Raw genomic sequence first — 26,492 nt, forward strand, 5'->3', positions numbered from 1 at the left:
TTTGCCTGTTTGATTGCCTTACGGAGGGAATAACTACACTATTTGTATTCGGCCATATTCCCACTCACCTTGCCATGCGATGGTTCGCGCTTTCAGTTTTTCACGAATGCTGCCATCTATCCACAGTTTCTGGTTAGGGTAGGTTTTAATAGTCACAGTGGGCACAACAGCTCCTACACACTTCTTGATAAACTCAGTCACCATATCAGTGTATTCGTCTATGTTGTTCTCGGAGGCTACCGGGAACATATCCCAGTCCGTGTGATCAAAACATTCTTGAAGCATGGATTCCGATTGGTCAGACCAGCGTTGAATAGTCCTTAGCACGGGTACTTCCTGTATGAGTTTCTGCCTGTAGGAAGGGTGGAGTAAAATGGAGTCGTGATCAGATTTGCCAAAGGGAGGGCGGGGGAGGGCCTTGTAGATATCCCGGAAGTTGTAGTAGCAGTGGTTGAGTGTTTTAGCAGCACGAGTACTACAGTCAATGTGTTGATAGAACTTCGGTAATGTTTTCCTCAAATTTGCTTTCTTAAAATCCCCAGCTACAATCAATTTGGCCTCAGGATATGTGGTTTCCAGTTTGCAAAAAGTCCAGTCTGTGTGTATTATGTTGTTTAATGTAAGCGCATGTATAAGAAAATATATTAATTTAAAATACATTTAATTTCCATATATTGTGTCTTGCTTACTTTCACCAGCTTGTTTGGCATTTTCTGTCTGTCCTACAGATGCTTCTCCCTATAGGTAGTAACAGTGAACTGTTCAGCCACCCTCCTCCTCTCTTCCCCACCTCACGACTCTACAACATACGACCCTACCACAACAAGGACAAGGTGAGAGGACATTTTCACACACACACACACACACACACGTCGTTCTGTCAGCTGACAAACTCTTTATTGTATGGTGACTTTCTGTGTGTATACATTATTTTTGTTATATATTATTGTATTATACCTCCTGTCCCCTAGGTGGAGCTGTATTGTATGGTGCGCCAGCTTCAACAGAGAGCCCAGGGGAGCCCTGATTCCAGCCCAGCACATCCTGACCTCATTGGAGACAGGTGTGTGTGTGTGTGTGTGTGTGTGTGTGTGTGTGTGTGTGTGTGTGTGTGTGTGTGTGTGTGTGTGTGTGTGTGTGTTCGTTCCTATGCTATGAGTCGAACCAAGCTGTACTAAGCTGGTTTTGTTACGCATTGTTCAGGTCGGCAGAATAGTGTGAAACGGGTATGTGTCTCTGAGTGTGCGAGCTTGAGGACAAATGATCAACAGTTTGTGTGCCTGTGTATTTATATGCATGTTGTGCCTATGTGTGTGTGTGTGTGTCCCTGCAGGTGTCTGGGGCCCTGCCTGGCTTTGTGTCCTGAGTACAGCATGGTGCTGGAGGATGAGCTGGGTGTGTGTGGGTGTGTGTTGGGCGTTGTAGATGTTCGTTCCTTCGCCAAGCGCTGCCAGGCCTGCTGGATGCCCGCCATGAGAGATAAATACCCACCTCGCACCGGACATGCCAACTCACAGGTTAGAACAAACAAACACACACACACACACATGCAGGTAAGAACACACACATAACACACACACACACACACTCACTCTCCCCCATCCCACTCTCTATCCCTCTCCCCTTCACTCAATCCATCTCTCTCTCCATCCCGCTCTCCACCCCATCCCCATCCCTCTTTCTTATGTATTATCTAACTCCAGTTCCCCTCCTGTCCTGTAGGAGGTGTTGCAGCAGATAGAGGAGGACCAAGGGGAATACCCAGACTCTCTTCTCTACCACTTTCCCTCCCAGCTCCGTCTGGACGCTTTGCCTGACCTGGTGGACGTCAGTGTGACCCGCTGCCTGCTAACCGCACTCCTCACTGCACTTAAAGCCAATGGTGAGAGTGTGTGTGTGGCGATGGGTTGAGTGAGTGTGGTGTGTGTAAGTGGACGTCAGTGTGAACCGCTGCCTGCTGACAGCTTTATTTACTGCACTGAAAGCCCACGGGGGGTGTGTGTGTGTGTGTGGTGTGCAGGTGCACGTGTGTGGGTGAGTGTGATGTGTGTGGTGCATGCAGACATTGCCTTTTGAGGACAACTGTCTGTCCTCGATGGTTTAGGCCCAGGTATAAAAAGTTACAAGGATTTATGAAATTATTTATTGGTTATTAACTCCCCCACGTATATATTTGGACAGTGAAGCTAAAACTTATAATTTGGCTCTATACTCCAGCATTTTGGATTTGAGATCAAATGTTTCATATTAGCACCTTTTTATTTTAGGATATTTTCATACAAATCTGTTTGACTATTTAGAAATGAAAGCACTTTATGTATCTAGTCCCCCTATTTGAAGGTGTTATCAGTTCAAATTCACTTATGTAAGGGATAAATGCAGACATTCTGTACATTACCTTGGAAATAATGGACGAAATAATGGACGACGTAGCGGCACAAGGTCAGCGAGTCCCTTTGCGGAGTAAATTTTTCCAAGGTAATGTGCATAACGGAGGCGTTTGTCCCGCTTATACCACAGTTGGCAAAGAAAATAATACTGAAGCACACATTTAGGGGTAGAAATAAACATTTTGTGTTGATATTTACATTTTTAAAAGATAATTCATACTACATATTTTGGTTGCTAGAGAAGCGACCCAGTCTTTTGATATTTATGGTCGCAACCCAGTTGTTCGTTCTATATGTTCTGTTGCCATGCTTGGTGGAAACGTTCTTGTCCCTTGCCTCCTAGCTAGCCAACTAGCTACGGCTAACACAGTCACCTCTACAGCCAGAATTAAAGCGAAGTAGCTGCATTTGAGTTTGTTTAAGCTGTTTTCTATTGACATTAATTTGGATACATCCATAACAATGAGCTGATGATGCTTGATTTTGCCTGGCATAGCTATAATTTTTTTAAATTCTCGTCAGGACACTCAACACTGTTCATGATGAGGAGATCACATTGCATATCAAACACTATGCTAGAAGCTAGCTAAATAGTTTGTTGCTAGCAAAACTGCCAATATGACTGCCAAAAAAAAAAAAAATACTAGTTGCTGAAAACAGCTGGTCAAACTAGAAACATTTGGGAATATTTGACAGCAAAGTGCCACTTGCATCATGACTGCAACAGTAGGGACCAGAGAAATTCATGTTCATCACTCACTATCTTAGATCATCAGATGCTCAAAAACAAATAAATGCTGGCTAGCTACGTTTTTCAAATCAAATCAAATTTTATTGGTCACATACACATGGTTAGCAGATGTTATAGAGAGTGTAGCGAAATGCTTATGCTTCTAGATCTGACAGTGCAGCAGTATCTAACTGGTAATATCTAACAATTTCACAACAAAACCTAATATCTAACAAATAACACAACAAAACCTAATACACACAATCTAGTAAAGGAATATATAAGTATAAAATATGTGGATGAGCAGTGACAGAGTGGCTAAGATGCAATAATAGTAAAGAATAGATAGTGAAGGATACAGTATACACAGTTGAAGTCAGAAGTTTACATACACCTTAGCCAAATACATTTAAACACAGTTTTTCACAATTCCTGGCATTTAATCCTAGTAACACGTTTTGGATAGCCTTCCACAAGCTTCCCACAATAAGTTGGGTGAATTTTGGCCCATTCCTTCTGACAGAGCTGGTGTAACTGAGTCAGGTTTGTAGGCCTCCTTGCTTGCACACGCTTTTTCAGTTCTGCCCACAAATTTTCTATGGGATTGAGGTCAGGGCTTTGTGATGGCCACTCCAATACCTTGACTTTGTTGTCCTTAAGCCATTTTGCCACAACTTTGGAAGTGTGCTTGGTGGTCATTGTCCATTTGGAAGACCCATTTGCGACCAAGCTTTAACTTCCTGACTGATGTCTTGAGATGTTGCTTCAATATATCCACATACTTTTCCTACCTCATGATGCTATCTATTTTGAGAAGTGCACCCTCCTGCAGCAAAGCACCCCCACAACATGATGCTGCCACCCCCGTTCTTCACGGTTGGGATGGTGTAATTCGGCTTGCAAGCATCCCCCTTTTTCCTCCAAACATAACGATGGTCATTATGGCAAACAGTCCTATTTTCGTTTCGTCAGACCAGAGGACATTTCTCCAAAAAGTACGATCTTTTTCCCCATGTGCAGTTGCAAACCGTAGTCTGTCTTTTTTATGGTGATTTTGGAGCAGTGGCTTCTTCTTTGCTGAGTGGCCTTTCAGCGTATGTCGATATAGGACTCGTTTTACTGTGGCTATAGATACTTTTGTATAGGGTACAATGTTTTTTCAGAGGTCTTGGCTGATTTCTTTTGATTTTCCCATGATGTCAAGCAGAGGCACTGAGTTTGAAGGTAGGCCTTGAAATTCATCCACAGGTACACCTCCTTAGCCTATCAGAAGCTTCTAAAGCCATGACATAATTTTCTGGAATTTTCCAAGTTGTTTAAAGGCACAATTAAATGAGTGTGTGTAAACTTCTGACCCACTGGAATTGTGATACAGTGAATTATAAGTGATATAATCTGTCTGTAAACAATTGTTGGAAAATTACTTGTGTCATGCACAAAGTAGACGTCCTAACCGACTTGATATCAAGTCTGTAGGTAGCCGCCTCTCTGTGCTAGTGGTGGCTGTTTAACAATCTGATGTCCTTGAGTTTGAAAAACAGCTTCTATCTCTCTCTCCCAGCTTTGATGCACCTGTACTGACCTCGCCTTCTGGATGAAAGCGGGGTGAACAGGCAGTGGCTCAGGTGGTTATTGTCCTTGATTATTTGTTTTGCCTACCTGTGACATCTGGTGTTGTAGGTTTCTTGGAGGGCAGGTAGTTTGCCCCCGGTGATGTGTTGTGCAGAGCGCATCACCCTCTGAAGAGCCCTGTGGTTGTGGGCGTTGCAGTTGCCGTGCCAGGTGGTGATACAGCCCGACAGGATGCTCTCAATTGTGCACCTGTAAAAGTTAGTGAGTGTTTTCAGTGACAAGCCCAATTTTTTGTTCTTCTTAACCACACTGTCTGTGTGCGTGGACTATTTCAGTTTGTCGGTGATATGTATACCGAGGAACTTAAAACTTTCCACCTTCTCCACTGTTGTCCCATCAATGTGGAAAGGGGGGTGCTCCATTTGCTGTTTCCTGAAGTCCACGATCATCTCTTTTGTTTTGCTGATATTGAGTGAAAGGTTATTTTCCTGAACACGCTCAGAGGGCCCTCACCTCCTCCCAATAGGCTGTCTCGTCATTGTTGGTAATCAAGCCTACCACTGTTGTGTCATCTGCAAACTTGATGATTGAGCTGGAGGTGTGCATGGCCACACAGTTGTAGGTGAACAGGGAGTACAGGAGGGGGCTGAGAACGCACCCTTGTCGGGCACCAGTGTTGAGGATCAGTGGAGTGTAGATTTGTTTCCTACCTTTACAACCTGGGGGTGGCCCGTCAGGAATACCAGGACCCAGTTGCACAGGGCGGGGTCGAGACCCAGGGTCTCAAGCTTAATGATGAGTTTTGAGGGTACTATGGTATTGAATGCTGAGCTGTAGTCAATAAACAGCATTCTTATATAGGTATTCCTCTTGTCCAGATGAGATAGGGCAGTGTGCAGTGTGATGACGATTGCATTGTCTGTGGACCTAATGGTACGGTAAGCAAATTGGAGTGGGTCTGGGGTGACAGGTCGGATGGAGGTGATATGACACTTGACTAGTCTCTCAAAGCACTTCATGGTGACAGAAGTGAGTGCTACAGGGCGATAGTCATTTAGTTCAGTTACCTTAGCTTTCTTGGAATCAGGAACAATGGTGGCCATCTTGAAGCATGTGGGGACAGCAGACTGGGATAGTGATTGATTGAATGTGTCCGTAAACACACCAGCCAGCTGGTCTGCGCATGCTCTGAGGACGTGGCTAGGGATGTCGTCTGGGCCGGCATCCTTGCGAGGGTTAACACGTTTAAATGTTTTACTCACGTAGGCCACGAATCAGGTTTCCTCATAGGACCTGCATTTGTGCAGTTGTTGGTTTAGATCTCTGTAACGTTATAGCAAGTGCAGTCTGTATGAGTAGGCACATATTGCATCATGATTGCAAGGTGTCCCGATATCTTTTCCAACTTTCCCATTATCTGGTTTTAATGTCCATTCTAGAATGCATTCTAGCCAATCAGAAACGAGTTTTCAACAATGCTGTGTGATGGGTTCTGACTTCGAAACTAGAAATATTGTTAATCATCAGGTATCCTATGGAAATCAGAAATGCCACACTCTGGTTTCTACACCAGAAGTTGATGGTTACGTGTAAGGATCAAGACAATAGACTGAGGACAACCATCATCCAGTTCACCAACAGATCTACACGGGATCTTCTCTGGAGCCGAGCGAAGAATTGTGAATTCCTCATCAAGCTAAAATTGAGGTTCATGAGGATCTGACCTCAGCGGACAAAGTGACAAGAGAGAAACTGTGGCCGATGGTGGCTGCAGCTCAAAAGACAGGGAAAACTAAAAAAAATATCGGTGCAAGAGTGATCATCGATGGGAAAGAAATGTGTCCAAATCAGAACATTTGAGAGAGAGCCAGTCTAACTCTGACAGAACTGGCAGGCCAAAAAACTGCCTAAATGAAAAGCTGCCTTTTTATTATAAAAAATGTACACAAACACTTGAATGAGAAAAGGCTGACCTGAGAACTGGTAAACTAAACACTAACTATCGGTGAATAACTGCTTATTCCAAAGTCTACACAATGTCTCCCCCTTGTGGGAGTAAGACTTCTTTGGTAACTTTATGACCTATATTTGTTTGTTTTTGTTGGAGAGGATAATAATGGGATGGAAATACTTTCGAGTTACATATCCTTAGGAAAAGCTTATATTAGCATAACAAGGTTGTTTGGTTGAAGTTGGTCTTTATCTCTTTGTTCAATTAATGTCAGGGGTATTCGTAATATACTGAAATGTAAGACTATGTTCCTGTATTGCAAATGGTTTAATGCAGACTTTTACTTTCTACAAGAGACTCATGCATGTTCTTCCGATCTATCTTTTTGGAAAAATCAATGGGGTAACGATATCTGGTTATCATATGGCAACAACCAGTCTGCAGGTATAGAAGTTTTAAGAGGTGCATTTAAACGAAGGTCATCAGTAGTAAGACTCACCACTCTGGACATTGGTTAATTTTGACAGTGAATTTCAACAGTGAAACGTTTTTATTAGGGAATATTTATGCATCCAACAACAAACAAAACAACAGCATATTATTTCAAGAATTTGAAGAAGAGTTATAGGTGTATTTCAGGATATCGAAATTATCTTAGGTGGTGATGACTGACAGATATCCTCCTCCTAACAGATCCAGCATTGCTAATCCTGAGTTTAATAATCTTGGTCTTGGATTAGTCGATATTTGGATATCTAAATATCCTGATAAAAATGAATTTACTTGGAGTAACAAGGACATGTCCAGACCGTCAAGAATTGACTWKTGGTTGATTTCTAATTCATTAGATAATACTGTTGTCAAGGTATCATTTGAACCGTCAATTCTTACTGATCATATATTCTTATCTTTAAATATTAATGGATCTGAAGTTAAACCGAATCGGAGTTATTGCAAACTCAATAGTAGACTGTTGGAAGATGATCATTTCAAGATGGATGCCAAAGATAATATACAAGACAATTGGAGGAAAGCCCAACTATTTAAGTCTTATGGGAAATATTGGGAATTAATGAAGTATGAAATAAGACAAACAGCCATGAAGAGAGGTAAAGAAATTGCTTAACTTAAATGATTGAGGGAAGATAAACTTAAGGAAATACTTTCCCTAATCTCTATGGAGGACCTTGATGAAGAAGGAAAGGGTCAGTTATTCTCTTTACAACTAGAAATGGACTGAATGTATGAAGAGAGAGCAAAAGGGTCATTTGTAAGATCAAGAAGGAGATGGTTGGAGGAAGGTGAAATAAATACAAAATACTTTTACAATTTAGAGAGAAAAAAATCTGAATTTACATCTATTCACAAGCTTAATATAGATGGCAAAGGAAATGAAAACCCCCAAAGATATTTAAAAATATGTTTCAGAATTCTATGGTAACCTTTATACCAGTAATGCCTGTCCTACTAGTGACATATCTGCCTTTCTAGACTCTGTCAAAGACTGCAAAATTCATAGCTAAAGACTTCCAAAAGTCTTGATTAAATTATTTCTATCAATGAAATAAAAAAATGTATCAGCAAGTTAAGAGGACACATCTCCAGGGAATTCTATAAATATTTTCAGGAGGATATTGTTGTATTTATATTGAATGTTTTTAAGGAGGCAATTGATTTAGGGGTCCTGCCTGTTTCTATGACACAAGGCTTCATTTCTGTAATACCCAAACCAAACCAAAATTCTATGATGTTAGAAAATTGGAGACCAATCACAGTAATGAACAATGATGGAAAGCTACTTGCATCCATATTTGCAGAAAGATGGATGCCTTAAACCAAATCATTGATGATACCCAGTCTGGATTTATGAAGGGCAGACATATACAGTGGGGAGAACAAGTATTTGATACACTGACAATTTGCAATAAAATGCAAATTAATTACTTAAAAATCATACAATGTGATTTTCTGGATTTTTGTTTTAGATTCCGTCTCTCAGCATTGAAGTGTACTATGATAAAAATGACAGACCTCTACATGTTTGTAAGTAGGAAAACCTGCAAAATGGCAGTGGTATCAAATACTTGTTCTCCCACTGTATGTAATAATATTCGAGTAGTAATTGGACTTGATAGACTACAATGAGCACTTATGGAAGATAGGTTTATTTTATTTGTAGACTTTTACAAGGCATTTGATACAGTTTTAACATTATTTTATTTTTGAGACCCTTCGATTTTTGGGTTTTGGTCAATATTTTCAAAGTGTAATTTGAGACACTACAATAATAGTACAAGCTCTGTTAAATTATCCATGGAATTCACAGATACAGTGGGGCAAAAAAGTATTTAGTCAGCCAACAATTGTGAAGTTCTCCCACTAAAAAGATGAGAGAGGCTGTAATTTTCAATCATAGGTACACTTCAACTATGACAGACAAATGAAAAGAAAATCAAGAAAATCACATTGTAGGATTTTTTATGAATTTATTTTGCAAATTATGGTGGGAAAAAAGTATTTGGTCACCTACAAACAAGCAGATTCTTCTGGCTCTCACAGACTGTAAACTTCTTCTTTAAGAGGTCCTCTGTCCTCCACTCATTACCTGTATTATGGCACCTGTTTGAACTTGTTATCAGTATAAAAGACACCTGTCCACAACCTCAAACAGTCACACTCCAATTCCACTATGGCCAAGACCAAAGAGCTGTCAAAGGACACCAGAAACAAAATTGTAGACCTGCACCAGGCTGGGAAGACTGAATCTGCATAGGTAAGCAGCTTGGTTGAAGAAATCAACTGTGGGAGCAATTATTAGGAAATGGAAGACATACAAGACCACTGATAATCTCCTCGATCTGGGGCTCCACGCAAGATCTCACCCGTGGGGTAAAATGATCAAAGAACGGTGAGCAAAAATCCAGACCACACGGGGGGACCTAGTGAAATGACCTGCAGAGAGCTGGGACCAAAGTAGCAAAGCTACCATCAGTAACACACTACGCCGCCAGGGATCAAATCCTGCAGTGCCAGACGTGTCCCCTGCTTAAGCCAGTACATTGTCCAGGCCCGTCTGACGTTTTACTAGAGGGCATTTGGATGATCCAGAAGAAGATTGGAAGAATGTCATATGGTCAGATGAAACCAAAATATAACTTTTTGGTAAAAACTCAACTCGTTGTGTTTGGAGGACAAAGAATGCTGAGTTGCATCCAAAGAACACCATACCTACTGTGAAGCATGGGGGTGGAAACATCATGCTTTGGGGCTGTTTTTCTGCAAAGGGACCAGGACGACTGATCCGTGTAAAGGAAAGAATGAATGGGGCCATGTATCGTGAGATTTTGAGTGAAAACCTCCTTCCATCAGCAAGGGCATTGAAGATGAAACGTGGCTGGGTCTTTCAGCATGACAATGATCCCAAACACACCGCRCGGGCAACGAAGGAGTGGCTTCGTAAGAAGCATTCCAAGGTCCTGGAGTGGCCTAGCCYGTCTCCAGATCTCAACCCCATAGAAAATATTTGGAGGGAGTTGAAAGTCCGTGTTGCCCAGCAACAGCCCCAAAACATCACTGCTCTAGAGGAGATCTGCATGGAGGAATGGGCCAAAATACCAGCAACAGTGTGTGAAAACCTTGTGAAGACTTACAGAAAACGTTTGACCTCTGTCATTGCCAACAAAGGGTATATAACAAAGTATTGAGAAACTTTTGTTATTGACCAAATACTTATTTTCCACCATAATTTGCAAATAAATTCATTAAAAATCCTACAATGTGATTTTCTGGAGAGAAAAAAATTCTCATTTTGTCTGTCATAGTTGAAAATGATGAAAATTACAGGCCTCTCTCATCTTTTTAAGGGGGAGAACTTGCACAATTGGTGGCTGACTAAATACTTTTTTGCCCCACTGTATTAGACATGGAAATAAACAAGGATGCCCAATTTCTCCTTTCTTATTTTTATTGGTCACACAAGTTATGGCGATTCATATAAATAAGGATAGTTTTAGGAGTATTCAGATACAAGACAAAGAGATAAAATGTTCACAATTGACTGACGACATCTTTTTGAAAGATCATAATGAAGTCAGGAAATATATTGAGTGTATTAATGCCTTCTCACATGTATCTGGTTTATCTCTGAATATTTGGAAATGTGAATTATTTGCGTTGAAAAGATGTGACTTAAACTCAGTATGTAATATCCCTGTAAAAGATGTGATCACATATCTTGGTATTAAAGTTAGCAAAGATCAGAAAGAAAAGGCCAACTTAAATGTCTTTCCTATTGGGAAAAMATTTAACTCCTGGTTATTAAGAGATCTTTCTTTATCTGAATGTGTACTTTTATCAAAATCTGAAGGTCTGTCCAGATTAGTTTATACCTCCCTTGCCTTGGATGTTCCTCTGTCAGTAACTAAAATGGTTGATACTAAATTATTTAACTTCATATGGAGGAATAAACCTCATTATTTATAAAAAGCAGTAATATGTAACACCCAAAGTGAGGGAGGGTTGAATGCTCTGGATTTTAAAACCTCTAATATAATATTTAAGATCAAATTGATACAGAACTATTTAAGAAATAAGAATTGCATTTGGAATATAATCCCTAATTTAATATTCCAACAGATTGGTGGTCTAGAATTCTTTCTCTTCATAAACAAGTACTTCTAACTTGGAACCTCCATGTACAAACACAATTTTCCCCCACATAGGTATACAAWATGGAATAATAAAGACATAAAATACAAAAACAAGTCTCTATTTTTCCAGAACTGGTTTGACAACATTATTTGGGTTAAACAATTATTGAATAATGATGGCCAACAATATGTTTATCAAGAATTRATGAGAACACACAATGTTAAATTCACTCCCGAGGAGAATCATATTGTTGTCCCTAAAGGTGCTATTCTTATTTTAGGAGAATATAACAATACTCCAAGTGCAACTGTTGAGGATTTTGTAGCCTCAATGCAATTAGAAGGAATTTACATTTTAAACTGTAAATGTAATAACATGTATATAAGGAAACTATGTCAATATGTTACTATTCCCTCCGCTAAAATGTACTGGAATGCAGCCCTAGGACAAGTGAACTGGAACAAAGTTTCGTTGTTGTCTGGTAAATATTGTATATCTAATAAGGTGAAAGAAGTATCATACAAACTCATTCATAGAATGTACCCTGTAAAGACCTTTATTATACACAGATTTAAAATGGCTGTTGATAACAAATATGCATTTTGTGGGTGTGACCCAGAAACTTGACCATTTTTTGGGGGGACTGTTCTTATGTCAGAAGATTTTGGAGTGAGTTGGGAGATTTTATTTTAAAAGAAATGACTATTAATGTTAATCTGAGAGACTCTGATATTATGTTTTATTTTGATTGAAATGATATGGACCCTGATTTAACTTCCATTGTTAATTTGTTTATCTTTCATGGAAGATTCTTTATCCATAAAATGAAGTGGGCAGAGAACAAACCCCTCTTCACATTATTTAAGATAGAATTCAAATAATATTTTGAAATGATCAGTAAATGCAAAAACAAAAACGCAATACACACCATACAAGTATTTATCAAATTGAAAATTACTCTTGTTTGTATATTTCTGTTTTTTGTATTTGTTTGTTCTGTGGTGTCCTCCCATGAACACCATTCTTGTTTAGTGTTTTACGTATCGTAGACTCGTCACCAGAGATGTTATCATGTTCCAGAGATTTCTGTAAGTCTTTAGCTGACACTCTGTGATTCTTCTTAACCTCATTGAGCATTCTGCGTTGTGCTCTTGCAGTCATCTTTGCAGTACAACCACTCCTAGGGAGAATAGCAACAGTGCTGAACTTTCTCCATTTATAGACAATTGTCTTACCTTGGACTGATGAATATCAAGGCTTTTATAGATGCTCCACGCTTTTCTGGTCTCAAGGTGAGGTTATCCTCTTCACCTCGTGTTGAAAGTTTCAACCATTTAAGACGTGTAGCTCCCGCCTCATGTTTCCTGGTCTAATATGTTAGTTTTAAGATTTTTAAGCACTCTTGTTGCAATTTCGATGAGGCTCTTTTGTTCAGATATCGATAAGTGGACTGGAGACAGGGCATGAATGGGATAACAAATCCAGTTGTTTGTTTCATCCGTTTCAGGAAGGTACCTGCATAATTGCGCACCCAACTCACTCAGGTGCTTCACTATATCCCAGTTGACATTGTCCGTAAGCTTGAGTTCATTTGCACGCAAAAATATCATACAATGATGGAAAGACCTGTGTGTTGTCCTTGCTAACCTCTCTGCGCTACGGATCCCTTTAGCGGGATCATTTTCCGAAACAACCGCTGAATTGCAGGGTGCAAAATATTACAAAAAATATTTATAATCATGCAATCACAAGTGAAATATACCAAAACACAGCTTAGCTTGTTGTTAATCCACCTATCGTGTCAGATTTTGAAAATATGCTTTACAGAGAAAGAAATCCAAGCTTTTGTGAGTGTATCAATCAATGCTAGAACAGCTAGCCTAAAATTAGCATGGTCACGAAAGTCAGAAAAGCAATAAAATGAATCGCTTACCTTTGATAATCTTTGGATGTTTGCACTCACGAGACTCCCAGTTACACAAAAAATGTTCTTTTTGATCGATAAATATTACTTTTATACCAAAAAAACGCCATTTGGGTTGCGCGTTATGTTCAGAAAACTACAGCCTCGTTCCGTTRGACAAAAATTCCAAAAAGTATCCAGAATGTTCGTAGAAACATGTGAAATGTTTTTTATAATCAATCCTCAGGTTGTTTTTAACAAACATAATCGATAATATTTCAACCGGACCGTAACCTATTCAATAAAAGAGAGAAAGAAAATGGAGAGCTACCCCTCTCGCGCGCAGGAACTAATCAAAGGACACCTGACTTAACTAATCAAAGGACACCTGACTGAGTTTTGAAAAATCTCGCTKATTTTTCAAAATAAAAGACGGAAACTATGTCCAAAGCCTGGTCACCGCTTGAGGAAGCCATGAAACATATTTCAAACTGTCAGGCATTCCCTTGGCAGCAAGAGCCTCTCGGTGGATGCTGCAGTGTACCCAAGTGGCGCGTTGGGAGCAGCTGCTTGCACGCGCGTTACCACTCCACTATGTCTCCCTATCATGGCTTTTGCGCCATCAGTACAGCTACATTTGGTACATATGGACCGTTAGTGGAATTCCCACGAGAGAGTAACGGTTAACTTCTTATGGCTGAAGGGGCAGTATTGAGTAGCTTGGATGAGAGGTGCCCAGAGTAAACGGCCTGCTCCTTTGTCATAGTTGCTAATATATGCATATTATTATTAGTATTGGATAGAAAACACTCTGAAGTTTCTAAAACTGTTTGAATTATGTCTGTGAGTATAACAGAACTCATATGGCAGGCAAAAACCTGAGAAGTTCCACTTCCTGTTTGGATATATTCTGGGGGTACCAGATTTTCAACCAAGCTCTCATTGAAAATACAGAGAGATATGGATGGGTTTTCACTTCCTACGGCTTCCACTAACTAGATGTCAACAGTCAATAGAACTTTGTCTGATGACTCTAATGTGAAGGGGGGCCGAAGGAGACAGGAATGAGTAATCACTTCCATGAGGTGCCCACGCATTGAACTGGTGCGTTCATGTGAGAGGGAGCTCCGTTCCGTCGGTCAATTGAAGTCGATGTAATTCTCCGGTTGGAACGTTATTCAAGATGTATGTTAACAGCATTCTAAAGATTGATTCAGTACATCGTTTGACATGTACTTGAATAGTTCTGATTGCCGTAGAGGAGAGTCCAGCAAGATTATAGTTCCATTGCCAGAGGGGAAGCAGCTACTCTGCCCCTAAGTGGTATTTACTATAATGGATCCCGGTGCATCAAATGTCAGTTCCTGTGTCTGAGTGGACAGAACCAGCTACGTCCTTCCTGGGGGTTTATTTGGATCCACCTCGCTATTGCCAATTCATGCAAGGGCTACTTTCTGAAGATGAACACGTTGGCTAAGGGGAGAGGCAAGCATACTCATCTTACCTGGGAGTTAATATTAATAGGATCCCCATATAGTTACTGCCAAGAGGGGCAGCATGTCTTATTTCTTCCACCTGTGGGGTTTATTAATGATCTCATTAGTTTCCTAGACCACGAGCAGCATAGCTACTTTTCCTGGGGTTTAATTAAGTGGATCCATTTTAGTTCCTGCCAAGAAAGAGAGGCTACTCTTACCTGAAGGTTTTATTATGGATCCCATAGTTCCCCTGTAAGTGCCAGCAGCTAACTACTTCCTGGGTTTATTATGGAATCCCATTTAGTCCTGCCAAAGGCAGGCAGCTATATCTTCCTAGGGGTTTTATATAAGGATCCCGCGTATAGTTTCCATGCAGAGAGCGACTACTGCCTTCCTGGGGTTTATTATGGATTCATTAGTTCCATGCCAAAGAAAAGGCAGCAGCTAATCTTGTCCCTAGGGAGTTTATTTAATGGATCCATTAGTTCCTGCCGAAGGCAGCCAGCTAACTCTTACCTGGGGTTTTTATTATTGGATTATGGATCTCTTTAGTTCTTCTTCCTGCCAAGGGGCAGGACAGGCTATCTTTCCCTCGGGTTTATTATAAGGATTCCTCGGTTAGTGTTCATAGCGGCACGCAGGCTACTCTTCTGGGGTTTATGTGTGAGGGAGGCTCACAACTTAAGTTACTAAATCTGCGCAAGGGAAAGTTTGCAGCGCGAGCTACTCTTCCTGGGGTTTATTAGGGATCGCATTTAGTTTGGTTCTGTCAGAGGCGAGGCAGCTACTCTCCAGGGGTCCAGCAACAACTAGAGCGGTTAGATACACTGTTTAGAAAAAAAAACATTCCAATACAGATTTTTCACACACAACTGTGTTCCCTCAGATGGCCCTACTCCCACGTGACCGCAACCTGACACATTACAGGTCTTAGAAATCATGTGTACAGGGTGTGCATTTTTAATGGTTTATACAGCATGGGTTCTTCTTGATTTTTAAGTGTTGTTGCTCGAACCGCGTCGCGTGCGCGGGCAGGGAGGCCTTGTGCTTTTTTGGTAGGCGAGTGAGGGCGCGCGGTGCATTGGTAGAATAAGACCATGTTGGGTGTCTTTAATGCCTGGACTTGCCTCGTTAAGATAGAGAAGGGGATGGAAATAGCAATAAAATAGAATACAGGAGTAAAGTGTAATAAATGTGTGGTGGTGGTGTGTGGTGGTGGTGTGTGTGGTTGTGGTGTGTGGGTGTGTGGTGTGTGTGGGTGGTGTGTTGTGTGTTGTGTCCTGTGCCAAATGTGTGTGTCGTCTTGCGCTAGGCAGGTGGCCTGCTGTTCATGGAAGGTGTTTTTTAAATAGCACAGGATTCTGCCTGCTGCAGCGTCAGTTACCTGTTGTGGAATAGAGTTCCAATGGTAGTGCATGGCTCTATGTAAGTACCATGGTGTGCACCTCCCTAAAGTCTGTTCTGGACTTGGGGACTGTGAAAGAGACCTATCATGGTGGCATGATTCTAGTAGTGGGGTATGCATAGGGAGTGTCTCTGAGCCTGTGTCGTCTAGTACGTTAGACAGACAGCTTTCAGTGCATATCAACATCGTCCAATAACGGCTCTCACTAAATACAATTTCTTTAGTGAATGGATTGTGTCCCATACAATGCTTGTTAGTTGTTAGCAAATATTTAGGGGCCTAATGTATTTCTCCGCTTGAACGCGGGTTTTGTCCGGCACTTTCTGAAACTAAACTGCAAGAGCTTCTTTCTTAAGTGTTTGCAGTCATTGTTCAATCGCTGTTATGTTAGCTTGACGGTGTACAGTGTTGGAGGTCTTCCGCATATCATAGCCATACACTGGCTTTACTCAAAGCCAATGGCAATTTCATTTAGTATTGAAGATTTGAACACTAGACGTGGAAGCCTAGGGACAAGGGGGCTTGACCTTGTTCAAAATTCCTAGCTTCCATAACCTGTGATTATGATTGGACGAGGCCGCCTTCCCTTTACAAGAACACCCCCTCCTTTGTGTTTCTGTTAGACAAGTTGACTCTTTAATCTTTCACACAATAATAACAGGGGCAGCGACGTGATCGCGAACCCAGGGACGGCTTATTAACAAAAAATAAACTTGACCTATCGTAAAAAACCCCGTTTATGCTTCACTACTGAGCGCTGTTACCAGGCATACTCGCATCAGAGATCCAAAACGGACCAGATACACCCCGCGGGCCATCTGTATAAGGGAATAAGGTGGGCACAATCTGGACAGGAGTGGGGGCTTTCGTAAGAATAAGGCATTTTCAAGGATCCTGGAAGTTGGCCTATGCCAGTCTCCAGATTCAACCCCCACAGGCTAAGATGGAAGAAGAAAGAAAGTCATTTTGGGGAGGGAGTTGAAGAAGTCTGTTCCAGAGACACTCTCCCTTCCAGGTGTGCAACAGCCATGCTCAAAGAAACATCACGAGCTGCTAACGAGAGAGATTGCAGGAGGGATGGACCGAGAAGTAGCATGCAACAGTGGTGTGAAAACGCCGTATGTGGAAGGACGTATAGAAGAGGAGAAGAGATGTTTGACTGGTCGAGTAGCCGAAGAGGGGAAGAAGAGATGGATGACAAAAAGTCATTGGAGGAGAGAGTGTGTTGTTATTGACACAAGAATAACGGGGATGTATGTCCCGAAGCAATATCGGTGAAAGATTGTGCAAAATGAATTCATTAAAAATCCTACAATGTGGATTTCCTGGAGTTTGTTTCTTTCATTTTGTCTGTCATAGTTGAAGTGTACTAGTGAGAAATTCAGCGGCTCTCTCATCTTTTTAAGTGGGAGAACTTGCACAATTGGTGGCTGGAACTAGATAACTATTGTTAGGGGCTGCACACGTGTAACAGTACATACAATGAGATTACAGAGTGGACCATAAAGATTTGGGACCACCGTATTACATGTCCAAGATTTTTCTTTCCTCACTTTCTTCTACATTGTAGTTATTCATTTTCTATAGTGAATACATCAAAACTATGCCAAATTTCATTATCCACATTCTCGTGAAATACCTCTATCTCTAGTAAACATAACCCAGTGTTAAAGTGAATCGCAAATCTAAATATGACTTTGGAGATTCTCTTCATCAGCTCAGTCCCATACGCTCCTCCTTGCTCCCTTGCTGAAGTCTTCTCTCGCACATTCTCATTGGTCCCGGTCTCACTCTCCTCAAGCCAGCTTTCATGAGGTGAGTACGCCCCCTCCTGAATGCATTTCAATTAACAGGTGTGTTCTTTACGTTAATTGTGGAATTTTTTGGTGTTTGATATTTTGTTTGATTTTTTCGCTTCCTCCTTTTTTTTTTTTTGTTTCTTTCTATTCCGGTAGGGTGGACGTTGTAGAGCCATGGCAGAAGGAATTGTAGGTTATGCAAGTCGGACAAATTTCAAGAATTTGAAAGATGCAGTTCAGAGATGAATTCGGAAACAAACCAGACGAGGGCCGCTATGATCGTAACTGGCGTCTACAGTGATGAGGATATCCGCCATCAAGGAAAAGGAAGACTCCCAGAGTTGCCGGTGTCTGGACGTAGCAGAGGTTCATAGAGTTCATTAGAGTTATCAAGCCGTCAGAAATCTGTCGAGGCCCAATAATGCACATTCACATAGAGTCAAGTAACAGACACAAGCATCTCAACATGCAATGTTCACAGAACAGCGTGAATCAGGCCTCATGTCGAATTGCTGCAGAAGAAACCACTACTCAAGGAAACCCATAAGAAGAGACTTGCTGGGCTATAAGAAACAGATGAGCACAGGGTGGCTCATTAGACCCCGAGTGGGAAATCAGCCTGTCCTTCGTGTCATTAGGCTGATGGATACTAGAGGTCAAGATTTTATGATTTTACTTTGGTTCCAACGCAGATGACTGCCGGTTGTTCCTTTGGGTGTTCGAGAATGCCGAACGAGGAGTGAGGGTAGACGATGAAGAGATCACGTGAAGGACGATGAGAAGAGGAGAGAGGGGCGGAGTGGAGTTCTCGGGGAGACAGAGCAGACAGGGAGACATGGGTGTGCGGCTTTTCCCCACTCTTCGGGGTGGAAATGTCGGCAGGGGAGAGAGATAGCACGGCGTAAGAGAAGTGAGGGCCATCTACCATCCTCACGAGTGCATCAGGACGAGAGGGACTAGAGGAGAGGCGAACATGGCACGAGGGAAGAGCAGAGAGGAGGCGATATTGGTACAGGATGTGTTGGTTTCGAGCGGTGAGACGTTTGGGGGCTGGTGAACGCCATCGAAGCGCTCGCGGATATAGATGAAGTCGCAGGGATACTCATTTGTATATTCCTTCTGAGAGAGAGACGGTATTAGGTAGAGAGGGAAATAGCTCAAATGATTCCCCCAAAACGACAAGTAAATACTAAACCAGCATCGGCTACTTACGATTCGGGGGCAAGCGATTTACGACCATCCATCCACGTTTGCGCTTAGTGGGACATCCTAATTTGTTTTTTCAACAGAGACCCCCAATGAGGAGGGATTGGAGATGAGTTGGGAAGCATTTCTTCATGCTAAGGCTGGTATTGGAGGAGATATAGCAGCCAAGGTGTGTCAGCGCTGTCAATAAGGCAAAGGTGGCATACTGTTTGAAATGAAATAATACATGATAGTGTTTCAATCAAATTGGTAGTTGGGTCACACGTAGCAGCAAATTACAACAGGAGTAGACCTTACAGTGAAACTGAGTTTTTACTTTACAAGCCCTTTGAACCAACGTAAATGCAGTTAAGAAAGCCAGAACCTAGCCCGAGAGCCCGATAGGCCAACAGAATAGTAAGAGAGAATAAGAATAAGCAACAAAGTGAATTGGAACAGAGGGATCAGAAGTAAAGTAACAAAGCGTAGACGTATTAGATGGGGAGTATACTTGGTTGTCGATGGTAAATATTGTGTAGATAGTAATCATTAGGTAGAAGTTATTAAAAGTGTCTATGCCATAAGATAATACAGATGCAGACAGGGGGGGGGGGAGAAAAATAACAAATTAGGTTAAAAGGAAAAGGAGGGAACGCAGGGAGAGAAGGGAGAGAAAGGAGAGACCTAGGGTAGACTCATTTGATTTTAGTCTATTATTATTCAGCAAGTTTATAAGGAGTCTTGATTGTTTGGAGTGAGTGGGAAATGTGGTTGGTGATTACAAAGGTACCACGTTCCAACGGGTCAGAACCTCACGGAGTCTTGCGGGCCCAAGTACTTAAGGAAGTATCAAGTCGAGCAAGGATTGCGCGTTAAGATCACGGCCACATTTCGAGTAGAGCAGTCTTGATACCGGTCAAAGTAGTTGAGCTCTAGGTCCGAGGAGATGACGAGAGAGAACATCGACAAGTAGTTTCTTCAGCGCGTCGGGCTTCATTCTCTGCCTGTCGTGTTCTTTCGACACGCTTTCATCTCTGTCATTTTATTTGAGAAGCTCCCTCTCACTCGTCGTGCAGGCATGTTCAGTAGCAATCTGTGCACTCGTGCTGATCCTCCTTCCTGTCTCCTTCACCTTACGTCTGATCCTACTATTAATTACCAGTCTGTCCTATCCGCTATCTATCACAGTCTGATCCTATTCTATCTTGGCACCCCCCCCCCCTCCGTACTCCGCACTCCCCTACCCTCCTCCACTCCTACTATCACCCAGGTCCTGCACTCTCCTATCCCCTACCCCTCTCTCATCACATCCGTTGTCTGCATCCTCATTACCCTCCTCTCTACTCTCTCACCTCATCGCTCTGGACGTAGTCGCGATCTAACCTTGGATCACTGAGAGTTTCTTACTACCTCCTCTCTACCACGTCTTTAGCTCTGGGTTACCCTTGCGTTCTCACTTTAATAACTGCGTAACTTCATCTGGTGATCACGCAGGTGTGAACGCTATCAGAAGGGTAGCCGAAGGATCGCTCCACAGGTTTGTAATCACGACGTCCGGGTGTGTGTCATCCTGTAGTCTGTCCGTACTCTAGAAATACCAACATGTCTGGGTGGGGGAGGGTCGGGCTAGGGCAATCTATAGCGACGTAACTTAGACTGTCTACACAGCCACACCCTAGCAGCGGTGGTTCTCTTAATGAAGCGCCTCTCAAGTCTAATTCCGGTGTATGGCATCTTAGTCTACTCAACGGGTCTAAGATCACTATCACGGACTAGAAAATCATTGTAGGCTATTATATTTCAATCTTTACTTAAGTGAATTTGCACAGGTTGGCTTTGGAAGTAAAAGCAGTGTTCATGTATAGAACGGATTGACTCAACGACTGCATTTCCAGTCTCACAGCCGTTGAGACTTCACGTGGATTTGCCTATGTATGTATGATTGGCCTAATTCATGTCATAGATTCGAGCATCATAGATGTTCACTAGCCTTATCCGTACTGAGGTATGGGTGATCAGCTATCGACGTATATATCATTTCTAAGCAGGTCTGATCCTTATACGAGCTATCTTTTATCCACAGCAAATGATCTCTAAAAATGCACTTGTACTATATTTTAGGTACAAATCAATCATTAACTCACAGTAACTGATCCTACGATACTTTATTACTAGAGTTATAATCTAGATTCATCGCTTGATTTACTGACTCACCTCGCTAGCTCGTCTCTACGTCTCATATACTACACCAGAGTCATGATCTCTAATCCTGATCACACTTCACTCATCCGACGGTCACCTGAATCCTACATCACGCATAATTGCCTATCACCCAAGAGGGTCTCTGATCCTTCCACACAGTCTCACTTCCAACGTATTACCCTCAGCATACAGACATATGGGAGGGTCCACAGTGTCCTGACTATAGCCATGACCATTCGTAATACATAGAGTACTGAACTCCTATTCCTACCTATAAACGTCAGTATATATCTGATCCTAATATCTTCCGATGCAGCAGGAGTATTACATGCGATTGGTATAATATGATCCTAACCACATCTATAATCGGATAGACCCAGAGCATGGTGTACTGAAGATGATACGCATGACACCACATTGGCAAACATGACCACCTCATCACATCCATCACTCAACACACACACAAACAAACAAAAGCAAGTCTAGGACTTTACCATACTACACACTACAAACATCACCTAAAATAATTCTATGTTTTATTGGATCGAAGATACTTCATATTATTTGGCTTTATTTCGAGTATTAATACTCTCGGGTTTTATCTGTCTTTTATTCACTTTTCTTATTTAACGAGTGCAAAGATCAGATTGAGAACAAATATCCTATATCACTTAACATGATGACCTGGGCCGCTCAACACCCCATACCTAAGGAAGGTCTGATGTGGGGAGAAGGGATGGTTGTGGGAGACTTAAAATTAAGAATAATGTGTAACATTTCTATTGTGCACCACGTACACGTGGGAAATTAGTTAGTTTGTGATGTGTGGTGACAGTGGTGGAGTAGGAGTGGTCCTTGTATGGGTATTTTTATAACTAGGGCGAATGTTCAGCTGAGATTGATTGCAATCTGTATTGTAAAGTTTTTCAAAAGTGCTAAATTAAACCTGCCATTGATGTTGACTAGAACAAAGTACGCCTGGCTGTGAAAGAAAGGTAGCTGTCTGACGCACCACTACCTCTGAGCACAGGTTACTCACTACTATCCACACTACTACTATACTACTTACTACTGACTACTACTAATATACTGAGATACTATACATAACCGAACAACGAGAAGCACTGTATAAGCTGACTCAGCTATACTCTTGCAGGAGCAGGAGTGACCTAACTGGGATCCCTCCAATAAACCCTCACAGGAGCCTGATAGACCTGCTTAGCCACTACTGATATTAATGGCAGGACCGCCCATTTAACACTGCTAGGTCCCATAATTCGTAACAATGCAACCATCGAGGTACAGCTTATGTTAAGGCTACGTCCACCTATAGGCAATCTGAATACTACTATACTCAAAGCTACGGTAGAGTACTACTCCTCACTCATAAAATAAACCACCTAACCAGACTAGACTTTACTACAGCACTTTAGCTGCTACTTGCATTATAACTTATACTTATACTAGAAGTCACTAATACTACTCGCATACTAATGACTCCTATGACTACCTACCCATATAGACTAGCTTCATAATTGTGGGATCCCATTACTATAAACTCACTGCCACTGACATCGCATGATACTACTACTACTAATTGCACTGCTCACCTTACTACCACGCACTTTATTTGACAGGTAAACTACTATAACTAAAAGACTACGATATCTCCTGTAAGTTCGTGTACTTTTACCACACAAGGTAAACGAGATTTGGTTTACACCACCGGCGTTTGCTGGCTCTTGGCAGGAACTTTAGTACGGGATCGCAGTATATTTAAACGCTACACTGAGTGAAGAATCGCTGCTGTCATGGGGCCGCACTCATTGGGGATCACCATAATAAGCCTCTAGGAAGTATAGTAGCTCAGCAGTTGTACGGACTAATGGGATGTCATAAATTAGTGCTAAACTCCGGAGAGTCGTCAATTAAATCTTGCACTGGTGGCAACAGGAACACTAATCGAGGATATTCATTATACGTGCGAGTGCGCTGTGAGCCTTTGGGGCCGACATGCTCTTTCCCCACGCGAAGCATAGCTGCCTGCCCATTGGCAGGATACTAAAATGGGGAGTCACATGACTAAACACCACCCAGCGCAGTACGCTGCTGCTTGGCAGGCACACTACGGGAGGCCTTCCTCTATTGTTGCAACACCAATTGAGGATTAAGGATGCTGCTGCTAAGCAGGCAGTTACATAGACAGAGCTGTAACATCATAACCAGGAAGAGTAGACAGCTCGCATGTTTGGGCGGAACCTTCAAATATGGGGATCCTCATTCCGCAACCGGCGGTAGAGATGTTGCTGACGGCTCATGGTGGTATTCGGAGTGCGTGCATTGGGCACGAGCTCATACTAATTCAAAACCGCCTCTGTATCACCACCTTCGTCCTGGCGTTTATTAGAGGAGAACTGGACTGTACATTGCTCAATCCAATAGCCTAGCGAGAGGAAGAGAGGGAGGGAGATGGGAGGGGAGCTAGACGTTAAGTGAGAGGTAACCAGCCTACCGATACACCAGGGGGGGGAGAGAGACAATCAAAATTATTGTTTTAAAAACAAAATAAAGATCTGAAAAATGGAAGCGAAAGATTAAAACTGGCCTTAGGAAAGCTAACGTCTTTTTGATGTTATTCTGGATGCATTTATCAGCATTTGTTTTCTGTCATGTTTTTCATTTGTATATCTTTTTTGTGGGTGGATTTGAGTTTTAACGTGTTGCAGGATCGTAGGCTCAAGATATGGCTTAAAATCATAAGCACTTTTAATTCTGAATACTTCATTTTGTATCCATTTATTCTTTGTTCTGGAGAAATTGAAATAGGCCATAATGTCACATTGCGTAGGAAATTTGCCATAGAATCTGAATGACACTCTGTACAATTATTTTGAAAACAGAATATTGTGGTACTCTAAACATTTTTGACTAGAAGAACGCAATATTAATCAAGGTATGTGTTACTGTGTCTGTCTATCTACAACCCATTACGTTTCCCTAGAAATATGGAGAGAGAATGAGTCTCGTTTGAGGCAGTGTTTCTTTTTGTTTGTGTTTTGCGTCTTCCGTCGGCCGCGAGGCCCTGTGAACAAGATAGACGCAAGTACAGTTATGAGGTTCTACGTATTTGAGAAGAAACACATAGAATCCTAATAATATAGTGAAACAAGTCTCGTACCAAACAAGTGGGCAGGACTTCTCATGGTAATACTAGTCACCCCCCCGCCCACCACCTAAGACATTATAGCCAGTTCATCAATCTGTCCAAACAGGTCCTGAACTTTTGGCCGTTTACTTCTGCGAATGTACTGGCTTCTAGGTCTAGTAGGTTGGCAAGGAATTTAAATAAGCCTATTATCTTCTCACGATGGCCACTTAAAATTAATTAAAAATATTAAATGAGCAATATGATATAACCCTAGACTACTTTTTTTTTGTATTTGAATTTTCCCCTTCAAATAATATGAGGGTTTTTTTTTTTGGGACGCCCCGCTGGGAAGAGGGGTTATTATGCTATTCGATCTTGGGAAACCTCATGGGCTACGATTAGTGTAGATGTCATTGGGACGCCGCTCAAGCAGCGTAAAGGACGCACGGAAATACGGGTCCGTGGGGCGGGGGACGGGGGGGGAGGAGAGAGTTGTGCAGAGTGTGGGCCGATAGGTCATAGCCACCAGGCTGGGACCCGACGTGGCTACCAGATGTCCGAATCAGACCGGCGACTGCTGGGGGGCGGTGGCTGGGGGGGCAGGGGGAGGAGGATTCTAGAGCGAGGGAGGAGAAAGGTGGCAAGAGCTTCCTAGGGTTAGAGGCAGATGCTTGGAATTTCAGGTGGTAGAAAGTGCTTTAGCAGCAGAGACAGAAGAGAAAATGTAGAGAGGAGGGAGTGAAAGGATGCCAGTCCGCAGGGAGGCGAGTTTTCGTCCATTTCCGCTCGGCTGCCCGGAGCCCTGTTCTGTGAGCTCGCAATGAGTCGTCGAGCCACGGAGCGGGAGGGGAGCGACGAGCCGCGCCTGGAGGATACGGGACATGAGAGCAATCAAAGGATGCAGAAAGGGAGGAGAGGAGGGTTGAGGAGGCAGAATCAGGAGATAGGGTTGGAGAAGGTTTGAGCGAGGGAAGAGATGATAGGATGGAAGAGGAGAGGTGAGCGGGGGGAGAGAGCGGAAGGTTGGGACGGCGCGCGCGATACATCCGAGTAGGGGCAGTGTGGGAAGTGTTGGATGAGAGCGAGAGGGAAAAGGATACAAGGTAGTGGTCGGAGACTTGGAGGGGAGTTGCAATGAGGTTAGTGGGAAAAGCATCTAGTAAAGATGAGGTCGAGCGTATTCGCGCCTTGTGAGTAGGGAGGGAAGGTGAGAGGGTGAGGTCAAAAGAGGAGAGGAGTGGAAAAGAAGGAGCTAGAGAGGATGAGTCAAAGGTAGACGTGGGGAGGTTAAAGTCGCCCAGAACTGTGAGAGGTGAGCCGTCCTCAGGAAAGGAGCTTATCAAGGCATCAAGCTCATTGATGAACTCTCCGAGGAAACCTGGAGGGCGATAAATGATAAGGATGTTAAGCTTGAAAGGGCTGGTAACTGTGACAGCATGGAATTCAAAGGAGGCGATAGACAGATGGGTAAGGGGAGAAAGAGAGAATGACCACTTGGGAGAGATGAGGATCCCGGTGCCACCACCCCGCTGACCAGAAGCTCTCGGGGTGTGCGAGAACACGTGGCGGACGAGAGAGAGCAGTAGGAGTAGCAGTGTTATCTGTTGGTGATCCATGTTTCGTCAGTGCAAGAAGTCGAGGACTGGAGGAGGCATAGGCTGAGATGAACTCTGCGCTTGTTGGCCGCAGATCGGCAGTTCCAGAGGCTACCGGAGACCTGGAACTCCACGTGGGTCGTGCGTGCTGGGACCACCAGATTAGGTGGCGTGGCCACGCGGTGTGGAGCGTTTGTATGGTCTGTGCAGAGAGGAAGAGAACAGGGATAGACAGACACATAGTTGACAGGCTACAGAAGAGACTAAGCTAATGCAAAGGAGATTGGAATGACAAGTGGACTACGCGTCTCGAATGTTCAGAAAGTTAAGCTTACGTAGCAAGAATCTTATTGACTAGAATGATTAGATGATACAGTACTGCTGGAAGTAGGCTAGCTGGCAGTGGCTGCGTTGTTGGACTTTGTAGGCTAGCTGGCAGTGGCTGCCGTTGTTGACACTACACTAATCAAGTCGTTCCGTTGAG

At 42.6% G+C, this 26,492-nt stretch overlaps 1 protein-coding gene across 1 annotated transcript in view; it reads left to right on the plus strand.

The window, feature by feature from the left end:
- Window positions 1-26,492, plus strand: part of si:dkey-183c6.8 (protein O-GlcNAcase) — a 75,551-nt gene that overhangs the window by 32,561 nt on the left and 16,498 nt on the right. The window contains exons 14-17 of the mRNA XM_023970048.2: window positions 729-833; window positions 972-1,063; window positions 1,334-1,517; window positions 1,723-1,882. Of these exons, the coding sequence (XP_023825816.1) occupies window positions 729-833; window positions 972-1,063; window positions 1,334-1,517; window positions 1,723-1,882 (541 nt within the window). The remainder of the gene's footprint in view (window positions 1-728; window positions 834-971; window positions 1,064-1,333; window positions 1,518-1,722; window positions 1,883-26,492) is intronic.

The sequence above is a fragment of the Salvelinus sp. IW2-2015 genome, linkage group LG3 (genome assembly GCF_002910315.2).
Source record: "Salvelinus sp. IW2-2015 linkage group LG3, ASM291031v2, whole genome shotgun sequence".
NCBI classification, from domain to species: domain Eukaryota; kingdom Metazoa; phylum Chordata; class Actinopteri; order Salmoniformes; family Salmonidae; genus Salvelinus; species Salvelinus sp. IW2-2015.